Genomic DNA, 21,760 nt, shown 5'->3' with positions numbered 1-21,760 from the left:
GTCTCCCTCTGGTACAGTTATCAATCCAAAACAAAGGGGACAGTTCCATAATAATTCAACCGTTACTGTATCATTAATATGAATGATTTAGGCAATCTAGAAAAAGGTTTTGATTTTTTGTTATGTCCAGAATTAACAGTTTAAAAACCTTTAACATCTTAACCTGATGGATTAGTCCTTGTTACTGATAAATGAAAAATATTGACTATTAATAAAGTTTGAAATTTATAATAAAAATGTAGCTGAATAAAATTTCAAGCAAAAAAGATTTTACTTGAAAGTCAATCTGAACTATCCACAAAAAATAATATAAAAACCAAGGCTATTTAATAGTACACAGTTTTCATATTTAAAAAATATTAGTTAATTTCACATAGAAATACATTTTGGTGACAAAAAATAGGTTTTGATTATATTCAGATTCTTCTTATTCCATTGCATATGAAAAAGGAAATACCCTCAGGTATTTATTTAATGCTGAATACACTTTTAATTTATCTTAACCATCTATTATTTCTATGATAAAAAGTACACACTTCAAATGTCAAGGCATGATACTTGATGCATATGTCACAGTCCCTATAACACCTGATAAAAAGAAATAATGAAATAAAATATCACAGCAGGACCTTATATGGATGGATGAAAAATGTGTTTCATAAATTCAGTATGATTATTGCAAATCTGTATGCCCGTGGTTACTTTTTGGAATAGTTAAGATTTGTTAAGGAAGTGAACAGACAGCAGGGTTTCTTAAAAGGCAAATGGATAGTATACACTCAGGCACTAGTGCAGGAAAGTATTTTTTAAAAGAACAAAATAATATAATGCCTGATAAACTGAGGTCTCAAACATTCATTATGCATCTTATTTCATCCCATGTTAATTAAGTGCTAGTAGCCTTTTAAGATGGATTCTGTCTCCATTTTATGCAGGGGAAATTTGAGGCTTGGATATGACAGCTACATAACAACCAAAATGAGGCAAAGCCAAGAATGAAAGCCATGATGGCTTCCTTCTAGAAAGCCTGTGGTTTTAAGGTTTTTACATAGACTAGTCTACTGCTAAGCAACTGGACAGTTAGTAAATGACAGTTCTTTCCTGTATTTTTTTTAAAGATTTTTATCCATTTACTTGAGAGGTAGAGTTAGAGACAGAGGGAGAGACAGAGAGAAAGGTCTTCCGTCTGTTGGTTCACTCCCAAAATGGCTGTGACAGCTGGAGCTGCGACGATCCGAAGCCAGGATCCAGGTGCTTCCTCCCAGTCTCCCATGTGCATGCAGGGGCCCATGGACTTGGGGGCCATCTTCCACTGCTTTCCCAGGCCAAAGCAGAGATCTGAATTAGAAGAGGAGCAGCTGGGACTAGAACAAGTGCCCACATGGGATGCTGGTGCTGCAGGCAGAGGATTAACCTACTGTGCTACAGTGCCAGCCCCTCCTGTTATGTTTTAAGATTAACACTTAAAAGCTGAACCAAAGGATAATGAGCTAATGAAAGCCAGATCACATGGCTGAGAAATGACAAATATCTAATGCGTTATCACAGAAAACCTGGTCTCTAATATCTAAAACACAAAGGAACTCATATAACTCAATAGTAAGAAAACAAATAATTCAATTTTAAAATGGGCAAAAGACCTCAACAGGCCTTTTTCAAAAGACATACAGTCAACTGGTATATGAAAATATGATCTCCACCAACAAACATTGGAGAAATGCAAATTAAAACCACCACGAGATAACCTCCTCACATGAGCTAGGACGGCTATTCTTAAAAAGATGAAAGATAAGTGTTGGGGAGGAAACAAAGAAAAGCAAACCCTCTTGGTGGGAACATAAATTAGTGCAGCCATTTTGGAAGACAGTATGAAAGTTCATCAAAAAGCTACCAAGTGGCAGGTAATCCCATTGCTGGGTTTACATCTAAAGGAAATGAAATCAGGTACTGAAGGATCTGCAATTAATTGCAGCATCATTCACAATAGCCAAGAAAGAGAACCAAACTCAGCATCCATCAACTGATGAATGGATCAAGAATATGTGACACATATACACACATATGGAATGGAATACTATTCAGTCTTTAAAAAGAAGGAAATCCCTTCCATTTGCAACAAGAATGAGCCTGAAAGACATTATGGTAAGTGAAATAAGCCAGACACAGAAAAAGAAATATTGCCTGTTCTCAGACATATAGAACAGAATTTTAGAAAGCTGAACTCCCAGTTGCCCCTCTTCCAGGCCAGCTCTCTGCTGTGGCCAGGGACTGCAGTGGATGATGGCCCAAGTGCTTGGGCCCTGCACCCGCATGGGAGACCAGGATAAGTACCTGGCTCCTGTCATCGGATCAGCGCAGTGCGCCAGCCACAGCGCGCCAGCCACGGTGGCCATTGGAGGGTGAACCAACGGCAAAGGAAGACCTTTCTCTCTGTCTCTCTCTCTCTCACTGTCCACTCTGCCTGTCAAAAAAAAAAAAAAAAAAAAAAAAAGAAAAGAAAGCTGAACTCACAAAAGCAGAGGCTATAATGGTGGCCGCCCTGGGCAGGAGTGGAGGGGTAATGAGAATGAGTAGAGGCTAGCTAAAGAATATAAAATTTCACAGTGTGTACAAAATTTAAGATGGTTAAGTTTCAGAGATCTATCACATAGCATGGCTAGTTGCCGCCTAATGGCAATGTTTTTGACACCTGAACACTGCTAAAAGCATGAACCTTAAATGCTCTATCATAGATACACACACACACACATACATAACACACACACGCATACACAAAATGAGCAGGTGTATATATTAATAATTCCAAAACTGTATGCCATATAAATAGCCACTAGGGATACTCACATCACAAATGGGAGTGCCTGTCTCTGCTTCCACTTCTAATCCAGCTTACTGCTAATGCATACCCTGCAAGGCAGCAGATGATGATGGCTCAAGTGCTACCTCCCTGCCACCTACATAGAGTTTCTGACTCCTAGCATTGGCATAGCCCATCCCTGGCTGTTGCAGGCAGTTGGGCAGTGAACCGATGGAAGGAAGATAGATCTCCCTCTCTTTGTCTTTTAAAGAAAAAAAATGAAGAAAATTTTTAAAAGCTGCCATAGAAGAGAATGTTAATAGTTCAGGTAAAAGACATAAATTTAAAGAAAGCAAAAACATTTGTACAACTTGAAAACAATGTGTATTTTATGGCTTAAACAACCCATTAGTAGAGCTTTGAGAAATTATTAAATGGCCCAGTTCAATATCAGTGTCAGTAATAAAATGGAAAGAGTTGTGCAGAAGGCATTTATGATAAACTTGAGTCCAAGAATGTAAACATTTCTTTTACATAAAGATTCTTAAAATCTTATTTTATGATTATCTTGTAGGAATAGCCTACATTTTATTTTAATAATAAAAGTGTCATTAAAATATTGACTTACTACCTTAAAGTGAGAATAATTAATATGATAAACAGTAGAGTACTTGAATAGACTATAGGAACAATATTATAAAAATTGAACCTATCATTCATGTATTCTGTAAAACATTTGTCAGAAAATACTTCCAGAGAAAAATTTAAATTTGCAAAATCAAAAAATAATAGCTTCTATTTTTCCTCAAATTGTTTTTTATTTTTGATGTGTTTCAATAATAAATGCAAATCTATTATATATACTATTTTAAAAATCAGAAAGTGTCTCAGTGCGGTTTTTTTAAGTTTTTTGAATCAAAAGTAAAATTGTGTGTAACCTCTTGGATCTATGATACACTTGATTACTTTTCTAGAGTTCTTTCTTCTTCTTACATGAATTGTTTTTCTTTTTTGTCATTTGGCTAGAAATTGTATTTTATTAAGTGTATTTAAAGATATAAAGCAACACTCTTTGCAAAAAAACTATATGCCATAATAAATACAATTTTATCTTTCCAATTATACCATAATAAAATTAGGACAGGGGTATCTTGTAGGATCACCTTTTTCTGCAGTGTTCAAAGGGCACTCAGGGTAAGAATGATGTCTTGAAATCTGGTATTGTGATGCCTCTGGCTTTGTTTTGTTGTATAAGATTGCTTTAGCTATTCAGGGTCTCCTGTGTTTCCATATGAATTTGAGCTTCATTTTTTCTAGATCTGAGAAAAATGTCCTTGGCATTTTTACTGGTATGGCATTGAATATGTAAACTACTTTCAGTAGTATAGACATTTTAATGATATTGATTCTTCCAATCAATTAACATGGAAAATTTTTTCACTTTTTGTGTGTCTTCTTCTATTTCATTCTTTAATATTTTGTAATTCTCATCATAGAGCTCTTTGACATCCTTGGATAAATTTATTCCAAGGTATTTGATCTTTCTGTAGCTACTGTGAATGGGATTGATCTTAGAAGTGCATTCTCAGTCGTGGCATTGTCTGTGTATACAAAGGCTATTGATTTTTGTGTATTGATTTTATTCTTTCCACTTCACCAAACTTTTCTATGAGTTCCAGTAGTCTCTTAGTGGAGTCTTTCAGATCTCCTATATATAGAATCATATCACTGGCAAATAGGAATAGTTTGATTTCCTCCTTCCTAATTTCTATCTCTTTGATTTCTTTTTCTTGCCTAATGGCTTTGGCTAAAACTTCCAGGACGATACTGAATACCAATGGTGAGACTGGGCATCTTTGTCTGATTCCAGATCAAAATGTGAATGCTTCCAACTTTTCTCCATTCAATAGGATACTGGCCATGGATTTGTCATAAATTGTGTTGAGAAATGTTCCTTCTGTACCTAATTTGCTTAAAGTTTTCATCATGAAAGAGTGTTGTATTTTATCAAATGCTTTCTTTGTATCTATTGAAATAATAATATGGTTTTTGTTATTCAATTTGTAAATGTGATGTATCACTTTGATGGATTTGTGAATGTTGAACCATCACTACGTACCAGGGATAAATTGCACTTGGTCCAGATGAATGATCTTTCTGATGTGTTGTTGGATTCAATTGGCTAGTATTTTGTTGAGGATTTCTGTGTCTATGTGCATCAGCGAAATTGGTCTGTAGTTCTCTTTCTATGTTGTATCTTTTTCAGGTTTAGGAATTAAGGTGATGCTGGCTTCATAGAAGAAGTTTTAGAGGATTCCCTCCCTTTCAATTGTTTTGAATAGCTTGAGAAGAACTGGAGTTGGTTCTTCAAATGTCTGGTAGAAATCAGCAGTGAAGCCATCCAGCCTTGGTCTTTTCTTTGTTGAGAAGATCTTTATTAATGATTCAATTTCTTTCGTGGGTATTGTCTGTTTAGGTTTTCCGTCTTCACGGCTCAATACTGGTAGAGTGCATATGTCTAAGAATATACCCATTTTTTTCTAGGTTTCCCAATTTGTTGGGATACAGCTCTTTGTAGTAATTTCTGATGATTCTTTTTATTTCTGTGGTGTCTATTGTTACAGTTCCTTATTCATCTCTAGTTTTATTGACTTGGGTCTTCTCTGTTTTTTTTTGGGGGGGGGTTAGTTGAGCCAATGGTGTATCAATTTTGATTTTTTTTAATGAGCTCTTCATTTCTCTGATCTTTTGCATTTTTTGTTTCAATTTCATATATTACTTCTCTAGTTTTAATTATTTCTTTTCTCCTATTAGTTTTGTGCTGCTGCTTTAGTGGGTCCTTGAGATGCACTGATAGCTCATTTGGTACATTTCTCATTTCTTAATGTAGGCACCAATTGCTATAAACTTTCCTCTTGCGGAGCTTTTTCTATATCCCGTGAGATTTGATATGCTGTATGGTCATCTTCATTCAACACACTACAGGCAGTTATAAACAAAATAGCCTGGTACTAGTACAAAAGCATATGGATTAACCAATGGAACAGAACAGAAATGCCAGAAATCAACCCATCCATCTACAACCAACTTATCTTTGACAAAGGAGCTACAATCAATCCCGAGAGCAAAAACAGTCTCTTCAACAAAAAGTGCTGGGGAAACTGGATCTACACATGCAGAAATATGAAGGAAGACTCCTACCTTATACCTTACAGAAAAATCCACTTAAAATTTATTAAAGGGTTAATCCTCCAGCTGCGGCACCAGCATCCCATATGGGCGCCAGTTCTAGAGTAAGCTGCTCCTCTTCCAACCCAGGTCTCTGGTGTGGCCTGGGAAAGCAGAAGAAGATGGCCCAAGTCCTTGGGCCCCTGCATCCACATGGGAGACCAGGAGGAAGCTCCTGGCTCCTGGCTCCTGGCTTTGGATTGGTGCAGCTCCGGCCATTGCAGCCATTTGGGGAGTGAACCAGTGGATGGAAGACCGTTGTCTCTCCTTCTCACTGTCTGTAACTCTACCTCTCATATAAATAAATAAAATCTTTAAAATGTGTTTAAAAAAAAAGACCTCTCTCTCTCTCTGCCTCTCCTTCTCTGTCTGTGTAACTTTCAAGTAAATAAATAAACTTTTTTAAAAATTTATTAAAGACCTAAATCTAAGACCTCATACCATCAAATTATTAGAAAACACTGCAGAAATCCTGCAAGACATTGGCATGGGCAAAGAGTTCTTAGAAAAGACCCCAGAGGCACAGGCCATCAAAGCCCAAATTGACAAATGGGATCACATCAAATTGAGAAGCTTCTGTACTGCAAAAGAAACACTCAGGAAAGTGAAGAGGCAACTGACAGAATGGGAGAAATTATCTGTAAACTATGCAAATGGTAAAAGATTAATAACCAGAATATATAAAGAGATCAAGAAACTCAACAACAACAAAACAAATACCCAGTTAAGAAATGGGCAAGGAGTCCATGCTGTGGCGCAGCAGGTAAAGCTGCCACCTCAGTGCCAACATCCAATATGGATGCTGGTTCAAGTCTCAGTTGCTCCACTTCCCATCCAGCTCTCTTCTATGACCTGGAAAATAACAGAAGATGGTCCAAGTCCTTGGGACCTTACACCAGCATGGGAGACCGAGAAGAAGTTCCTGGATCCTGGCTTCAGATTGGCCCAGTTCTAGCCGATGTAGCCATTTGAGGACTGAACCTGTGGATGGAAAACCTCTCTCTCTCTCTCTCTCTCTTTCTCTCTCTCTCTCTTTAATTCTTACAAATAAATATATAAATCTTAAAAAAAATGAAGAAAAAGAAATGGGCAAATAACTTAAATAGGCATTTTTCAAAAAAAGGAATCCAAATGGCCAACAAACATGAACAAATGATCAGGATCACTAGCTATCAGGGAAATGCAAATCAAAACCATAATGAGGTTTTATCTCATATTTGTTACAATGGTTTTCATACAGAAAACAACAAACAACAAATGCTGGCGAGGATGTGGGGGAAAAGGTACCATAATCTACCACTGGTGTGAATGTAAACTAGCACAGCCACTGTGGAAGACAGTAGGGAGATACCTCAGAAATCTAAACATAGACCTACCCTATGATTCAGCCATCCCACTCCTGGGAATTTACACAAGAGAAATAGAATCAGCATATGAAAGAGTTATCTGTACCCCCATGTTTATTGCAGCTCAATTCACAATAGCTAAGATATGGAATCAATCCAAATTTCTATCAACTGATGGCTGGATAAAGAAATTATGGGATATGTACACCATGGAACACTACAAAGCAGTAAAAAAAAATGAAATGTTGCTTGCAACATTATATTATATTCTAATGGAAAACATACCTAGTGAAATGAGCCAGTCTCAAAAGGACAAATACCATATATTCTCCATAACCTGTGATAACAGAGCACATAAAAGGTAATCTATAGGGGTCGGCACCATGGCACAGTAGGTTAATCCTCCGCGTGCAGCACCAACATCCCATATGGGTGCCGGTTCTAGTCCCAGCTGCTCCTCTTCCAATCCAGATCTCTGCTGTGACCTGGGAAAGCAGTAGAAGATGGCCCAAGTGCTTGGGCCCCTGCACCCGCGTGGGAAACCGAGAAGAAGCACCTGGCTCCTGCCTTCAATCGGTGTGGCTCCAGCTGTCGCAGCCATTTGGGGAGTGAACCAATGGAAGGAAGACCTTTCTCTCTGTCTCTCCTTCTCACTGTCTGTAACTCTACCTCTTAAATAAATAAATAAATAAATGTATCTATAATCTATAGAAGTGAAATTGACACTTTGAGATGCAATGACTTTGAACAGCCCTTGACTCAACTGTTGTAGAACAGTTTTTTTATATACTATTTATTGAACTCTTTACTTAGTATAGAGTTAATTATGTGTATAAAGTGAACTGAAAATAGATCATAGTAAAAAATAAGAATGAGAAGAGGAGAGGGAGGAGGAAAAAGTGTGGGACGGTGGATAGCATGGGAAAAATTATTATGTTCCTAAAGTTGTACTTATGGAATGCATGGCATGCAAATTCCTTAAATAAAAGGTTTCTGGGTGGGAGGGATAAAAAAGTATGACCAACAGTCAGAGCTATAAAAAAATCAAATACAAATTTACAAAAGTGCACCAAACCAAACCACTAACTTAATATGATCCATATGAAGCCAAAACTTTGTACCACATATAAAATTTGATCAAAAAGCTACTAAACATATTTTCAGATGGTGCTAACCATTAGGTCCCAATGCTCAGCTAGTGGCTAAAATGCTGAAATAAGAAATGGTGACCCGTTAATCTAATGGTCCTGTTTTCTGATCTTTCCAGTATACCTTTAGACAGTATTTCCACTTTTTAATTGCCCCTTCCTTTCTGTCCCTGTGTCATCTCTCTAATTGTACAAAGACATCATGTAAAATATAGTAATACTTTTTCAAAATCCTATATAGTATACCATTCCTATGCAGAACTGATATGACACCAAGCAAATAAGCTGAAAAACAATAAATCCATGACTATAGATATTTACTTCACTGCAAGTGTACAATCTTTTTATCTTTTTCACAATAAACTGATCATCTGCTTAAGCTGAGACACCTATTTGTAGGGAAACTGTGTGTAGGAAGGAAAAAAATCAAACCAAACTTTAAAAAAAGTTTCTATACAAAGCAGGCTTCAATAGTAACAGGTTTAACACTGAATACATAAGCCATAGTCCTTCCAACTCTGAATCAGTGAAGGATACATTAAAAAAAAAAAAAAAAAAAAAAAAAAAAAAACTCCAGTTGATAAAGAATACATGCTTCCTTTCTTAACAAGATATACCAGTCTACAGGCCTTAGATGATCCAAATACTTTTATTATGTACACTCACATATTTTACTCATATTTTCATTATCACATTCATACTTTTCATTCATTTTATGATCTAAGTGAAAAATGTGGATGCTAACAACTGAAAGAAGCATTCAAAAACTCTTTAAGTTGTGCCCAAATACAAGCAATAAATTCAAGAAATTCCTCATCAATCAGATTTAGTCAGCATAGATACCAACAAACCAGTGAAGGCTACATATTTTTTTTCCTTTTCAACAAGATAAATTGAACAAAATTCCTGAATGATTTCATATTTAAAAACCTAAGCTTCATATTTGCCAACATTGCTAAGCTGCTGTATCAACTGTCTGACTAAGCCAAATAGAACCTCTTGCAAATTTGCAAGAAACCTCCATACAGGAAACTGAAATTTTGAACAGGCATAATTATTTCTGAATATGTGGTGTTTTTACATTACCTCTTACCTTTATTACACTCTGAACTATAACTCTTAATGGCCTTGGGGCTTTATCAGTAAAGACTTTGTATATTTCATTTATCTTGATTCTGTATGAGACAAGAATAAATCAGAAACTATATAATGTGGGTTTCTCTGCTACCAAATAACTTCAAGTATTACCATCATTATTGGTTTCTAATGAAACAAGAATATTACTTGACAGTATCACAAGAATTCCTGGGGAGAATTTTAAATATTCTTTTTGTCAAAAAAGAATTCTGAAGATACATGAGCAAAATCATTATGATCTTGGCCAGCACCGCAGCTCACTAGGCTAATCCTCTGCCTGTGGTGCCAGCACCCTGGGTTCTAGTCCCAGTTGGGGCGCCGGATTCTGTCCTGGTTGCTCCTGTTCCAGTCCAGCTCTCTGCTGTGGCCCTGGAGTGCAGTAGAGGATGGCCCAAGCGATTGGGCCCTGCACCCACATGGGAGACAGGGAGGCACCTGGCTCCTGGCTTCGGATCAGCGTGGTGTGCCGGGCCGCAGCGCACCAGCTGTGGCGGCCACTGGGGGGTGAACCAACGTAAGGAAGACCTTTCTCTTAGTCTCTCTCTCTCTTACTAACTCTGCCTGTCCAAAAAAAAAAAATCATTATGATATTTGCATCTAAATTCTACCAACACTATAGAAGGAAAAATGATGCACTCTTACTGTTTTGTTCTGTTCCAATACATTCCAACATTAAAAAGGATTAAAGAAATTGAAACCTTATTTTCAAAATCTCTCTAGAGTAATGCTATCTTTAAAAACACCCTACGCTGCACCTACCCTCCCAATTATTTTCACATTTAGGCTTAGATCTTTCAGATTGACAAGATAACTGCCAGAGGTGAAACGTCAAAAAGATGAATTATCCCCAGCCCATAAAAACAACACAAACAAATACAAAAATTAGACAAACTTCATCAAATCCTACATGATTGCATTTACCCACCTCTAATCTACTTTGATATCAATACTACTGTCTTGATCATTATAATAATTTCTTTAAATAAACATGCTTTACTTTCATCAGCTCTCATCTGCCAGTTCACCCCCCAAATGTCCACAACAGACAAGGACTGGGTCAGGCCAAAGCTGGGAGCCAGGAACTCACTCCAGGCCTCCCACATGGTGCCATCTCCTAATGTGGCCCAGGGTGCAAATAACATGAAGGCAGAATCAGGCACAGAGGCACTCTCATGTGGGATGTGGGCATCCAAATGGGCATATTAACCACAAAGCCAAAAATCCCCTCTCCCTTTAATAATCATGATAAGAGTATGGTAGGCTGAACTGCACTCTCACTCTCCTTAGGTATGGGGCAAGTTTTTAAACTTTTTTAATAATTTTCTAGCCCCTAGCACTACCATCATACACATGATAGTTTTATTCATTCAAATTTATCTCATAATGTCCCAGATTAATTCTAGTATTGTCAAAACAGCCAATCATTCAACAGTTCCCAGCCCAAAGACTGCAAAGTTTGATGCCTTTAACTTCCCTATCTCAAAGGATATTCTCTTTGCAAAAATTGTTAAATGGCATATACCTTATCTACACCGATAGCAAAACATAAAGCAGAGTTTCTTTTTTGGATTGTGAGAAATATGGCGAAGCCATGTTCTTACAGTCTACAATACAAAATATCAAACAGTATGTGGAGACTACACATGAGTACTGAAATATTTCAAAAAAGCCACTTAAGATACTTTCATAATATGCTACATATAAATGTATCACTTTATATATATAACTCCAAAATATAATCATCTTATTACTATTAAATCTGAAAAAAATAAATTTTAAATATAGACAGTATTAAAAGTATACTGGTTAAGAATCATTTAATGAAATGACAAATTCTGTACTTCATCTTTAAATTAGAAATCAGCAGACATAAAATATGCCCAAATATAAAATTAGAAGAAATACTTCTATACACCTATGATTCATAGGCTATCATTAGCTTAAAAAGACTGTTGTTCAACAGGTGTTAGGTTGGTCAATCAGCTAATTATTTCCAGCTTTCTCAATCTGTGCAATAGAGTAGCTCAAGTTAACAATAAAAACGGAAATTATACTGCAACTGTTAAGAAAACAATGTACAATTAAGAGAGCAAAACATGCAAAGTGTGTTACTTCTTTAATGAGTAGTGAGTTACCATCTGGTAAGATCTCACCTTTCCTGGATGCTGTGACACCAGCATCCCACACTGGAAGGCCAGTTTCAGTTGGAGCTGTTATGTCTCTGATCGACCTGCCTGCTAATGGGCCTGGAAAGGAAGCAGATGATGGCCCTTGGGTCCCTGTCACTCACATGGGAGACCTGGAAGGAGTTCCAGGCCCCTGGCTTGGGCCTGGACTAGCCCTGGCTATTGCAGCCAATTTGGGAAGTGAACCAGCAGATAGAAAACATCTCCCTCTCTCTCTTTCTCTCTCTCTCTCTCTCTCTCTCTCTCTCTTTCCCCCCTTTCTCCGCTTGCACTCTGTCATTCTGCCTTTCAAATAAATATTTTGTAAAACATCTCACACGTCAATCCCTTTGGCCAGAAAGATGATTGTGCAAAGTGAAACTAAATTTCAGGAGTCTTAGGGATGTTATTATTCAAGTAAATTCAAGAATACATAAATTTCTGATAACAGTCAAAACAGTGTTATTAATTGCATCACACATCCCTAAATTAATGTTGCTTAGGTTTTTTTCAGTAGAGAGAGAGAGAGAGAGAGAGAGTGTGTGTGTGTGAGAGAGAGAGAGAGAGAACATGTAGATAAAGTACTATGATTGATACCAAGAAATTTTTCCTTTGGAATGTTCTGCACTGCTTCAGAACAACGCCTTCTTAGACTATATATTCACAGTTCCTTTGATAGCAGAAAGTAAAAGTGTTTCAAAATGAAGTCAATTACTGTCATTATTTTGTTACCTTCCTGAAAACAAGAATCATGTACAGGAACTAACAGAATACGTATCTTTATATACAACCAGCCTTTGGTGTTGCAAGCTTGTGAAGTATAGAAATAAATACAATACAAAAACAAAAAACCCTTCAGCTAATATTTCCCCAAAAAAAGAATTAATTACATCTTATATATTTATACATTGTTACATATAAAAAAAGCAAGACTAGACTTTTCAACAAAACTAAAAGATAAAAGAAATATTTAGTTATATAATTCAGTAGTAACCAGGGCATATTATCCTAAAATGAAAGCATTTTTGTTGAATCATCATCAAAATTTTTCAAGTACAGTCATATGTTTACTACTTTTTAAAATCGACCTAATTAAAGAAAACTACAACTTAAGTTCTAAATAATAAGAATTTAAAGATGAGTGTCGCAGGAACAGTGTCTCTCTTATTCAGCCTGTGTACTTCAGTCGTTCATCCCATGAAAATGTCCCAGAAATGTTGCTGAAATCAACTGAACTGTTAATACTTCCAAAGATTTAAGCTATGATGACCAACGACAGAATTTAGGGAGTTCATGAACAAACTGGATGCAAAACTTCTTCACACAATTTAAAACAACAAAAGAGAAGGGCTCAGAAAACCAAGGGACCCTGCCTTTGTGAACCACACGTGAGTCTGGTCTACATAATACATTGTAAATAAGTTCAAACTGTCAGCTCTCTCCTGATAAACCATCACCCCCCCCTTCTCCCATCCTTTATCTTTCTTTCTCTCCTCTGCCATTTGTCCTCATGGTTGATGTCTTCATAAGGTACTTCAAGAAGAGTGGAAACAGAGGACAAAAGGGCCTCCCCTACCTCTGAACTCCTCCTTCCCGCCACAGTGACACACTCTACCATTCCTACCGTCATAAAGCAGATTTCTATTAGCCTGTGATGGACTCATACGGCTCCCACCTTGTTTCTGGCTGGGGTAATAAGGTATCCTGCAATAGATGACAGAAGACAGAAAAAAAAATCCTCTGTCTAGATCCAACACCAAGAACATATTTATTTAGTGTTCCAAATATAAGTAATTCTCAGATTCACATATGTAAATCTCTGCAATAATCTTCAACAAAAAAATCAAAGTGAACTCCTTCTCTTGGCTATTGCAAGCAAACTTCTCAAACTTTTCTTTTGAGACAGAACTACCGGAATAAATGCAAAAGGAAAGGGCTGCCCTTCGCAAATCAATTACCAAGGACTGCTGATGTTCCCTTTCCAGTATTTCTCCAAGTCTCTCCCCTAGAGTCTTGGCCCGGGTTCTAAGCAGCTCACAGCAACAAACTCCAGTTTTCTTTCTGTTGCAATATGGCTGGCATTCCATAGCACCCTCCACACAGCAAATCCATGGCTCAGATGTTCTTGGGATGATTTCTCTATGCGAGGATTACTGAGTTCATTTTAATGTCAAGGCCTTCTCTAAATACCCTAGACCCCACCCCGAGTCTACTGCAATCCAGGGGTGCCTGCAGCCCCTCTCCCTTTGACTCACCTCACTCTTTCCATATGACATCCCTCTTGGGAGCGACCCAGATGCAACTCCCAACCTCTTAAACCTTGATTGTTTCACCTCATCCTAAATTCCATTAAGGTGTGCGTGTGTTTTAAAGCTGGCAAACAAAGTCTGTCCACATTATTAGACTGCATTTAAATATTCTGTCACCACATCCTTGCGTTAGATAGCCCTTGTCTATATTCCTGCTGAACAATGGTTTTCCCACTGTGATGTAAATTCTAAATGTTATTGCAAAAACTGAAGGAAAAGGAGAAAAGTGTTACTATATTCTTGGAATTGTATCTGAATTACATGAAATCTGTTCTCTATATATATAAATAAAAAGGGGAAAGAAGACTTCCACACACTAATAAATAAATAAATAATAAATAGATAAGAAATCACAGTTCCACAGAGCTGCATGTTTTTTGGAGAAATGTTATTATCTCCAGTGTGTCTGTGCTTGGGCAGCACTGCATTTCAGTGAACTCTTACACACTCTAACATGGAGATGCTGTGGCCACACTCTGATCAGGTAAGGCTATTGATGCCTAGGGGAGTGCTCCCGCTCTCCCATAACCCACACTCCCTGACACTGGGGCTGGACACAAACATTGCATGGAAGCTGCAAGCAATTGAGAATCACACATGCACTATAAAGTGCCACTCCTTTCACTGAATGAAACTTGCAGGCACTCATGGTTACCTTTGTCTGGCCTTCAGAACTTTCACAACTTCCCAGATTAGTGATCTCCCCCCCCCCCCCCTTAGGCTTTCCTAATGTACCTGAGCTCAGTGTGTCACAATTCAAAACCCTCCAAGTTTGGCAAACTCCATTTCAAATAATTTTCAAGAAGGCAATTCCTGATTATTCAGGAGAGCACTGCAAGGCAGTCCTAGCCAAGTCCTCCAGGACTGAAATCCAGCACTTTTAGTGCCCTCTGTCTCCGCCCCCAAGCCCTGGCTGACTGTCCTGAGAAGACTGGCGCCAAGGCTCCCACTAGCTTATACCCCCACCGCCCCTTGCCAACCTGAAAATCAGACTAGCAGTGTAAACAGAGGTGGGCGCGGAGTCTCCCCCAGGGTGGCCTGGTCCAGGACCAGGGCCCTTTTCTAGCCTGCCCTTGATGGCCGCCGTGGAGAGGCCCACAGTCTCGGACTTGAGGGCACTCAGCCTTGAGGGAGTCCCTGGACATCACCCCAACACTTCAGTGTCCCACTCTCTATGTGCCAGAAAAATAAGCCGCAGCTCCGCGGCTTCGTCGTTGGAAATTCTGTCCCCACGCTCTTACAGAGGTGGGACCAAATGACCAAAAGGACTTGGGTAGTTGGGGTCCGCTCAGTTGTTTTCACAGCTGGCCAAGCCAATCCCCCTCTCTTAAAAGCCCAGTTGACAGGTGAGAAATTCCTCGCGCCCAGGTCATTCCAGGAACCCCTCAGCGGCAACCTGGGCGTGGGGGGACGGATCTAGAGGGGAAGGGAGTGGTGCTGAAGCCGTGCGGAGCTCGTCCCGGCGGGACTTCGGGCCGGGAACGCGCCGGTCCAGGCTCCGAAGGGAAGGCTGGGGGGCGGAGAAGGGAGTGGGTAGGGAGCCGGCAAGTCCCAAGGGTGCGCAGGAGCGCGACGAGAGCAGGGTAGGATGCGTGGACATGTCATGGGACGGATGGAAATGGGCAGAGAAAGGACTCAGACAGGCGAGAACCTGGGGATTCGGAGAGCATGGGGGCGCCAGGGCAGAGCAACAGGGAGCGCGATGCCTTGGGCGCGGGCGTCCAAGTCCGGCTGGTCGGTGCCAGAGGCTTCCTGAGCGCCGGCGAGCCCAGCTCCGGCCGAGCCCCCGCAGCCGGAAAGTTGGCGGCGAGGGTCGGGGAGGGCAGCGCCCCCTGCGCCGCGCGGCCGGGAGGCCGGGAGGGGAGCGGCACGGCGCCCTACCTTTTGGTCGACGATGGAGCAAGCCATCTCGCGGACGTGCGCCAGGCTGTAGTCCCCGGACGAGTCCTGCAGCAGCAGCACCGGCTCGCGGCTCAGGCCGATTTGTAGATGGAACGAGATGCCCCCGGCCGGGGCCGCGACCGGAGCCAGGAAGGGCGCGGGCCCCGGCCCCGACCCCGGCACCAACGCGGCGGCCGCTGCTGCCGCGGCCGCCGCCACGGGCAGCAGCGGGCTGGGCGGCCGCAGGAGCGGAGGAGCGCTCATCGCTCGGCGGGGCGGCGGGGCCGGGCGGCCGAGGGCGGGGGCCGAAAAGTTTTTGCGGCGGCCGAACGGAGAGCTTCTTTCTCGGAGAGCCGAGACGGAAAATAAAAACTTTCCGGAAAAGTCCCGGCGCGGGGGGAGGGCGAAGGGATGAGGCTCTGGAGGGGAGGGGAGGAGGAAAAATGGCCGAGGCGGGAGGACTGTGCCGCCGGGAGCGCGGCCACCGCGCGGGGGAGGTGCCGCCGCCGCCGCCGCCGCCTCCGAGGAGCAGCCGCCGCGGCGCGCTCGGGGCCCCGGGGCTGCGGGTCAGCGCGGTCGGGCGCCGGGCGGGGGCGGGCGAGGGGCGCGAGGGGCGGGGAAGAGAGCTGGGGGCGGGCACTCCGGAGCCACCACCAGGCGGGCGCTGGAGCCGCAGGAGCCGCGGCCGCAGTGGCCGCAGGGTGCCCGGTCGCCGCCCCCTCAGTCCGAGGTTCCGGGGGCCTGAGCCTTGGCGAGCCGGGACAGGACCGAGTGGCGGGGCTCAGGGCCACCACGGAGGGCGCGGCCCGTGCCTCCCCTCCGGGTCCCCCGTCTCTGCAGCCCCCGCTCTCCGGGCCGCCGACTTGAGGGGCCCGGGAGTCGGGACGCACCTCCCCCTCCCGGTCTCCGGGGCTGAGAGCTCCCCCGGTCCCCACAGTCCCCACAGCTGGTGCGGGGGCACCGGGACTGCGCCCTTCTGAGTGGGGCGACCTTTGAGGTATTCAAGACTGCCAAACCCTCGGGTTCCCCGTGGGGTTTCCTTCCGAGCCTCGAGGAGGGGATGGAAATAGCGGTTCGTGAGGGAGCCACTCAGATCCCGGCGCCTCGGGGAGCCCTCGGGTGACTACCGTAGAGAGTATAAATCCACAGAAGTGTATTTCGGTGTGCCTACCTTTTTGTCTCTCTCTGTGTCACACCTTTACGTCCACCCCAGTCCTGAGAACCCAGACGTGGGCGAGCAGCTGAATTCACTGGATGGGCCTTTTGGAAGAAAAGGCACCGTCTGCGAAAGGCCAGGGGGTGGGTCTGATGCGGCCTCTTTCCCTCTACTCTCTTTGGCTGGAGCTTCCGCTTTGGAGCCCCAGAAACGATTTTCCTTCTTCTTCTGTCAGTCTCAAGTGTACTTTTCAGGAGTGGTGCTCCCAGGTTCTCCCCTGCACCACCGCCATCACTAGAACCGCCTTCAACATGGAGTACAACCTGCTCGCAGAGTTGTTTCTTGCTTTTGTCGGGTTGGGGGCTGAGAGTCGTGCTTCCCAGTAGTGGGAGATGAGTTTCATTCCCGCCCGCCCCCCCCCCCCCACCGAGGATGGGTTTCATGGGTGTATAACAATGCACTTGCGCAGGGTCCAGCTCTCATCGGGATCATTGGGGTCCTGCTCAGTCCCATGCTCTGCTATCATTGCTTGGGAATTCTTAATAATATTTGAAGAAGGGTCTTCACAGTTGCATTTAGCAGTTGCCCAAGCAGTTTATGTACTGTAGTGTGTCACTTCTCCACTTCCCTGGTACTTCTCTAACATACCTAAGCAGCCTATTTCGTATACTTTCTTTCCTGGGTCGTTACTTTTTTTTATTTTTTTCTATTATCTTGACCTGTGGTTCTTGCCCAAGATATTGCAAGGTGGTTTCTTTAGAGCTGTATCCCCAGTATAGATAATGCGGTCTTCTGCACCCCTGGCTACACTGTGTTGTTCGCTGCTCTAGAAGAGATTTGAATGTACTCTGGATTGATAGTTTGTTAGAATCTACATATATGCGTTGGTGTTTCTCCTGCTTACTTCTTTATGAGCTCGTCCTCTTTATTCTTCATGTTAGAGTATCATTTTCTTAGTGTGCCAGACTCAGTCACCTAAGCCAGGACAATGAATCAGTTCTTCCTGATGCAATAGCCGTCTCACTTCTCTAGGGATTTTCTTTTAATGTCAGAAAAGATATCTCATTTTCTTCCAAAGTTTGAAGAAAGGCAATATTCTGCAATTTCCTATTACTAGGAACAAAGTTCCTGTTCAGAAGGAATTTATAAAAAGCTAGCTTCAGTTCAGATTCAGGAGAGCTAGAGCTAGTCATGATTTGTAAATATAACAACTAGGTGCTGAGATTTTTCCCTGTTCCAGACCCCATAGGTAAAAGTTGTGCAGCTTTCAAGACAACTCAAACGTATCACATTGAAAAGAAAAAAATAATTAGATTATTTCTGATAGTCATAATTGCAATGAATAAAATTAATGCCATAGTAAAAAGAGTAGCTTGTGGGGAGGGAGTAGAGAAAGAGGCACTACTTCGGAGTCAGCATGAAAGAAGGTTTCACTGAGGAGTTTACACTTAAAAAATCACCAAAACCTGGATGCTGGGTGGAAAGGGACAAGTCTTAGGAAGCTCTGGGATAGTAATATTCTAGACATAAAGAACAGACAGTGCAAACAATCTAACTCAGGGATGTATTTGGCATTTTCAAGGCACAGAGAAAGAGGTCAGAGCTGAAGGAAGCCAGACCACTAAGGGTCTTGAATGCCATAGTAAAGAGCTTGTATTGTATTCTCAGGGTATTGCTGAACAACGGGAAGGTTTTCAACCAGAAAGTGAGAAGATTTAATTAGCATGTTTTTAAAGATCACTGCTGTGTAGGAAACAAATTATAACAGTAAAGAGAGAAAGCAATCTCTGTCCAAAGACTTGGACCACTGTGGTTGTAGTGATGCTAAGAAGTGGAAAGGTGCAAGATCTGTTCTAGAGACGGAACCCTTGGTCTTGCTGATGAGTCAGACTACAAGTAGTGAGACACAAGAGTGTCAGGGCAGACTCTGATGTTTCTAAGCAGATGGCCTGCTGGTGGTGGTCATCGATGAGGAAGAGGGCAGGCAAGAAGCACCTTTGTGGAGAAACACAATTTCTGCTCTGAGTTTGATGTGCCAGTAGACTTTCAGCTAGAAACAACAACTAGAGCTGGATATTATCTGTCTAGCATTCAGAAAAGAGAAAAGTGCCAGGAATACATTTGGAAATCATCAGTGTGGTGAAAACATTTCCAAGTGTGATTAGATGAGTTCTCAAGGGAGAGAGAGAGAGAGAGAGAGAGCGAGCTCTAGACCCTCATCAGTTATATCAGAATTACAGGAACTTAGTTGTCCTATTTAGGAAGAAAAAAAAAGCTGAATAACTCATTATGCTATGATTTATCAATCATATGAAATATTCTTGTAGAGTGTTAGAAATAATAAGGAAGCAAGGGAGGAGATTCTATAGAAGGCCTGGAGAATCATTAAAAAGAAAAAAGGAAAAAAATATGAAAACCACTAGAGTTTCCCTTGGTTGTGGCAACTCCTATCCTGTGTTCCTGACATCTGACCTTTTGCCAAATGCTACTCACTTTTGTTGGATGACAAGGGAATGAACAATAGATAGAATCCCAGAGTGTATCTCTCATGGCTTTTTAATTTTACAGAAAAAACTTGAGAATTTAGGAGAATATCAATGAGTTTTAATTCCTTTGGATGTTCTAACTTTGGAAAATGCAAAAGGCTATGGAAAGAAAATAGCTGTGTATATGAATTGCTGTATATTCATGAACTAGGCTTTTGTTTCTTGAATTGTAGCTCACAGATTACTAGAATAATGGACTTCTAGCAATGGCTGCAACACCATCTTAGAAGGAAGGTTCATTGTTTTAATCAAAACTCCGCCTAAAAGTGATCAGGGTGTACAGAGGTGTGCAGAATCACCTAACAGTTTACAAATATAAACATTAGTCTTGTCTGGTACTCTTCAAAAGAGGGTTGTATGTTCAAGTAATTTTAAAATGTCCAGTAACTCACGTCAATGATCAGAAACAGGGTCGAAAATAACCTGATTTTTTTTTATTTATGTATTTGAAAGTCAGAGTTACACAGAGAGAGGAGAGGCAGAGAGAGAAAGAGAGGTCTTCCATCCGCTGATTCACTCCCTGAAACTCCAAAATGGCCAGAGAGAGGAGAGGCAGAGAGAGAGAGGTCTTCCACCCGCTGATTCACTCCCAGAAATTCCGAGACGGCCCGGAGCTGCGGGGAGCCAAGAGTTTCTTCTAGGCCTCCCACATGGGTGCGGGGGCTTCTGCTTTCCAAGGCCATAGCAGAGAGCTGGATGGGAAGAGGAGCAGCCGAGACTAGAACCGGTGCCTACATGGGACGCTGGCACTTCAGGCCAGGGCTTTAGCCTGCTGCACCACAGCGCCGGCCCCCAAGATCAACCTGATTTTAACAGAAGTCAGTCTGGGAACATGATTTGCTGTGTCCAAATGAAATGGATAACAGAGAAAGAAAAGTGAGTGAGCAACATTTGCGTTTCTATGGCTGAAAACTTCATTTCACAGTTTAATAACCTGAGGATTAGAGAATAGAGAAGATATATACCCACATGGAAATCAGAAATTTGAAAGAAAAAGTATAGCTTTGTGTTGAGTACTGGAAATTGTGTGCATGAGAATAAAGACAGATAGAGAGATGGATGGGTGGACAATGTATAAGAAAAATATTTTAACACTTTTTTATTAAAAATTTTTATCTAGTTGAGGGACAGAGAGACCTCCTATCCACTGTTTCACTCCCCAAATGCCTACAATGGCCAAGGCTGAGCCAAGCCAAATCCAAGAGCTGAGAACTCAATCCAGGTCTCCTACATGAGTGGCAGGAACCCAACTGATAGAGCCATCACCACTGCCTCCCAGAGTACACGTTGACAGGAAGCAGGAATCAGGAGCCAGATCCAGGAGTCAGACTCAAGCACTCAGATGTGGGACATAGGTGTCCTAAACCAGCAGCTTAACTGCTAGGCCTACCTCCTGCCCCAAGGGAAACATTTTTTATTTTTGTTTGCTTATTTGGGAGTGTTCATATATAACTTTCAGAACAGGCTAAATAATGATAGTGTACAGAAATGGCACAAAACAAAGATGAGAACCTAACTGAAACAAGCTACACAGACATCTTCCAGAAATGTTCTGATAAAACCTGATCATATAAAAATATTGCCATATTTTTCTCATAGTTTCATTGAAAATCAAAAAAGAAAAAATTAATCTTTTGCCTTCTCACCAAGGAAGACAGACTTCTCACCAAGAAAAAAATTGATTTGTTCTTTAAAAATATTTCAAAAGTTCAAAGAAAAGATAGATAGGATCCTAGAGCCAGAGAAGGGCATCAGGCCCTCGAAGACAGCATTTCTGCTATAAAATCACAATCTAGATGAAGAAAAAGCTCAGAATCCAGGGTGACTACACGTTAAATTCTGGATGTACACATCTGCAAAGAAACTGGACAAAAGATATACCAAAGGTTTATGAGCAAGACAAAGGTTACAAGGGGCCAGCGCTGTGGCGTGGCGGGTAAAGCCACCACCTGCAGTGCTGGCATCAGATCCAGCTCTCTGCAATGGCCTGGGAAAGCAGTGGAAGATGGCCCAAGTGCTTGGGCCCCTGTGCCTGTGTGAGAGTCCT

General features: G+C 41.6%; 1 protein-coding gene across 2 annotated transcripts in view; it reads right to left on the bottom strand.

Annotated features, from left to right (window-relative positions):
* PRKD1 (protein kinase D1) overlaps window positions 1–16,416 on the bottom strand; it is a 358,025-nt gene extending 341,609 nt beyond the window's left edge. For both annotated transcript variants that reach the window (XM_051822738.2, XM_051822739.2), the window contains exon 1: window positions 16,012–16,416. In XM_051822738.2, the coding sequence (XP_051678698.1) occupies window positions 16,012–16,275 (264 nt within the window). In that variant the 5' untranslated portion in view covers window positions 16,276–16,416. The remainder of the gene's footprint in view (window positions 1–16,011) is intronic.
* Window positions 16,417–21,760: the final 5,344 nt, after the last annotated feature.

The sequence above is a fragment of the Oryctolagus cuniculus genome, chromosome 12 (genome assembly GCF_964237555.1).
Source record: "Oryctolagus cuniculus chromosome 12, mOryCun1.1, whole genome shotgun sequence".
In the NCBI taxonomy this organism is placed as follows: domain Eukaryota; kingdom Metazoa; phylum Chordata; class Mammalia; order Lagomorpha; family Leporidae; genus Oryctolagus; species Oryctolagus cuniculus.
This window is presented reverse-complemented; position numbering and strand designations above follow the sequence as displayed.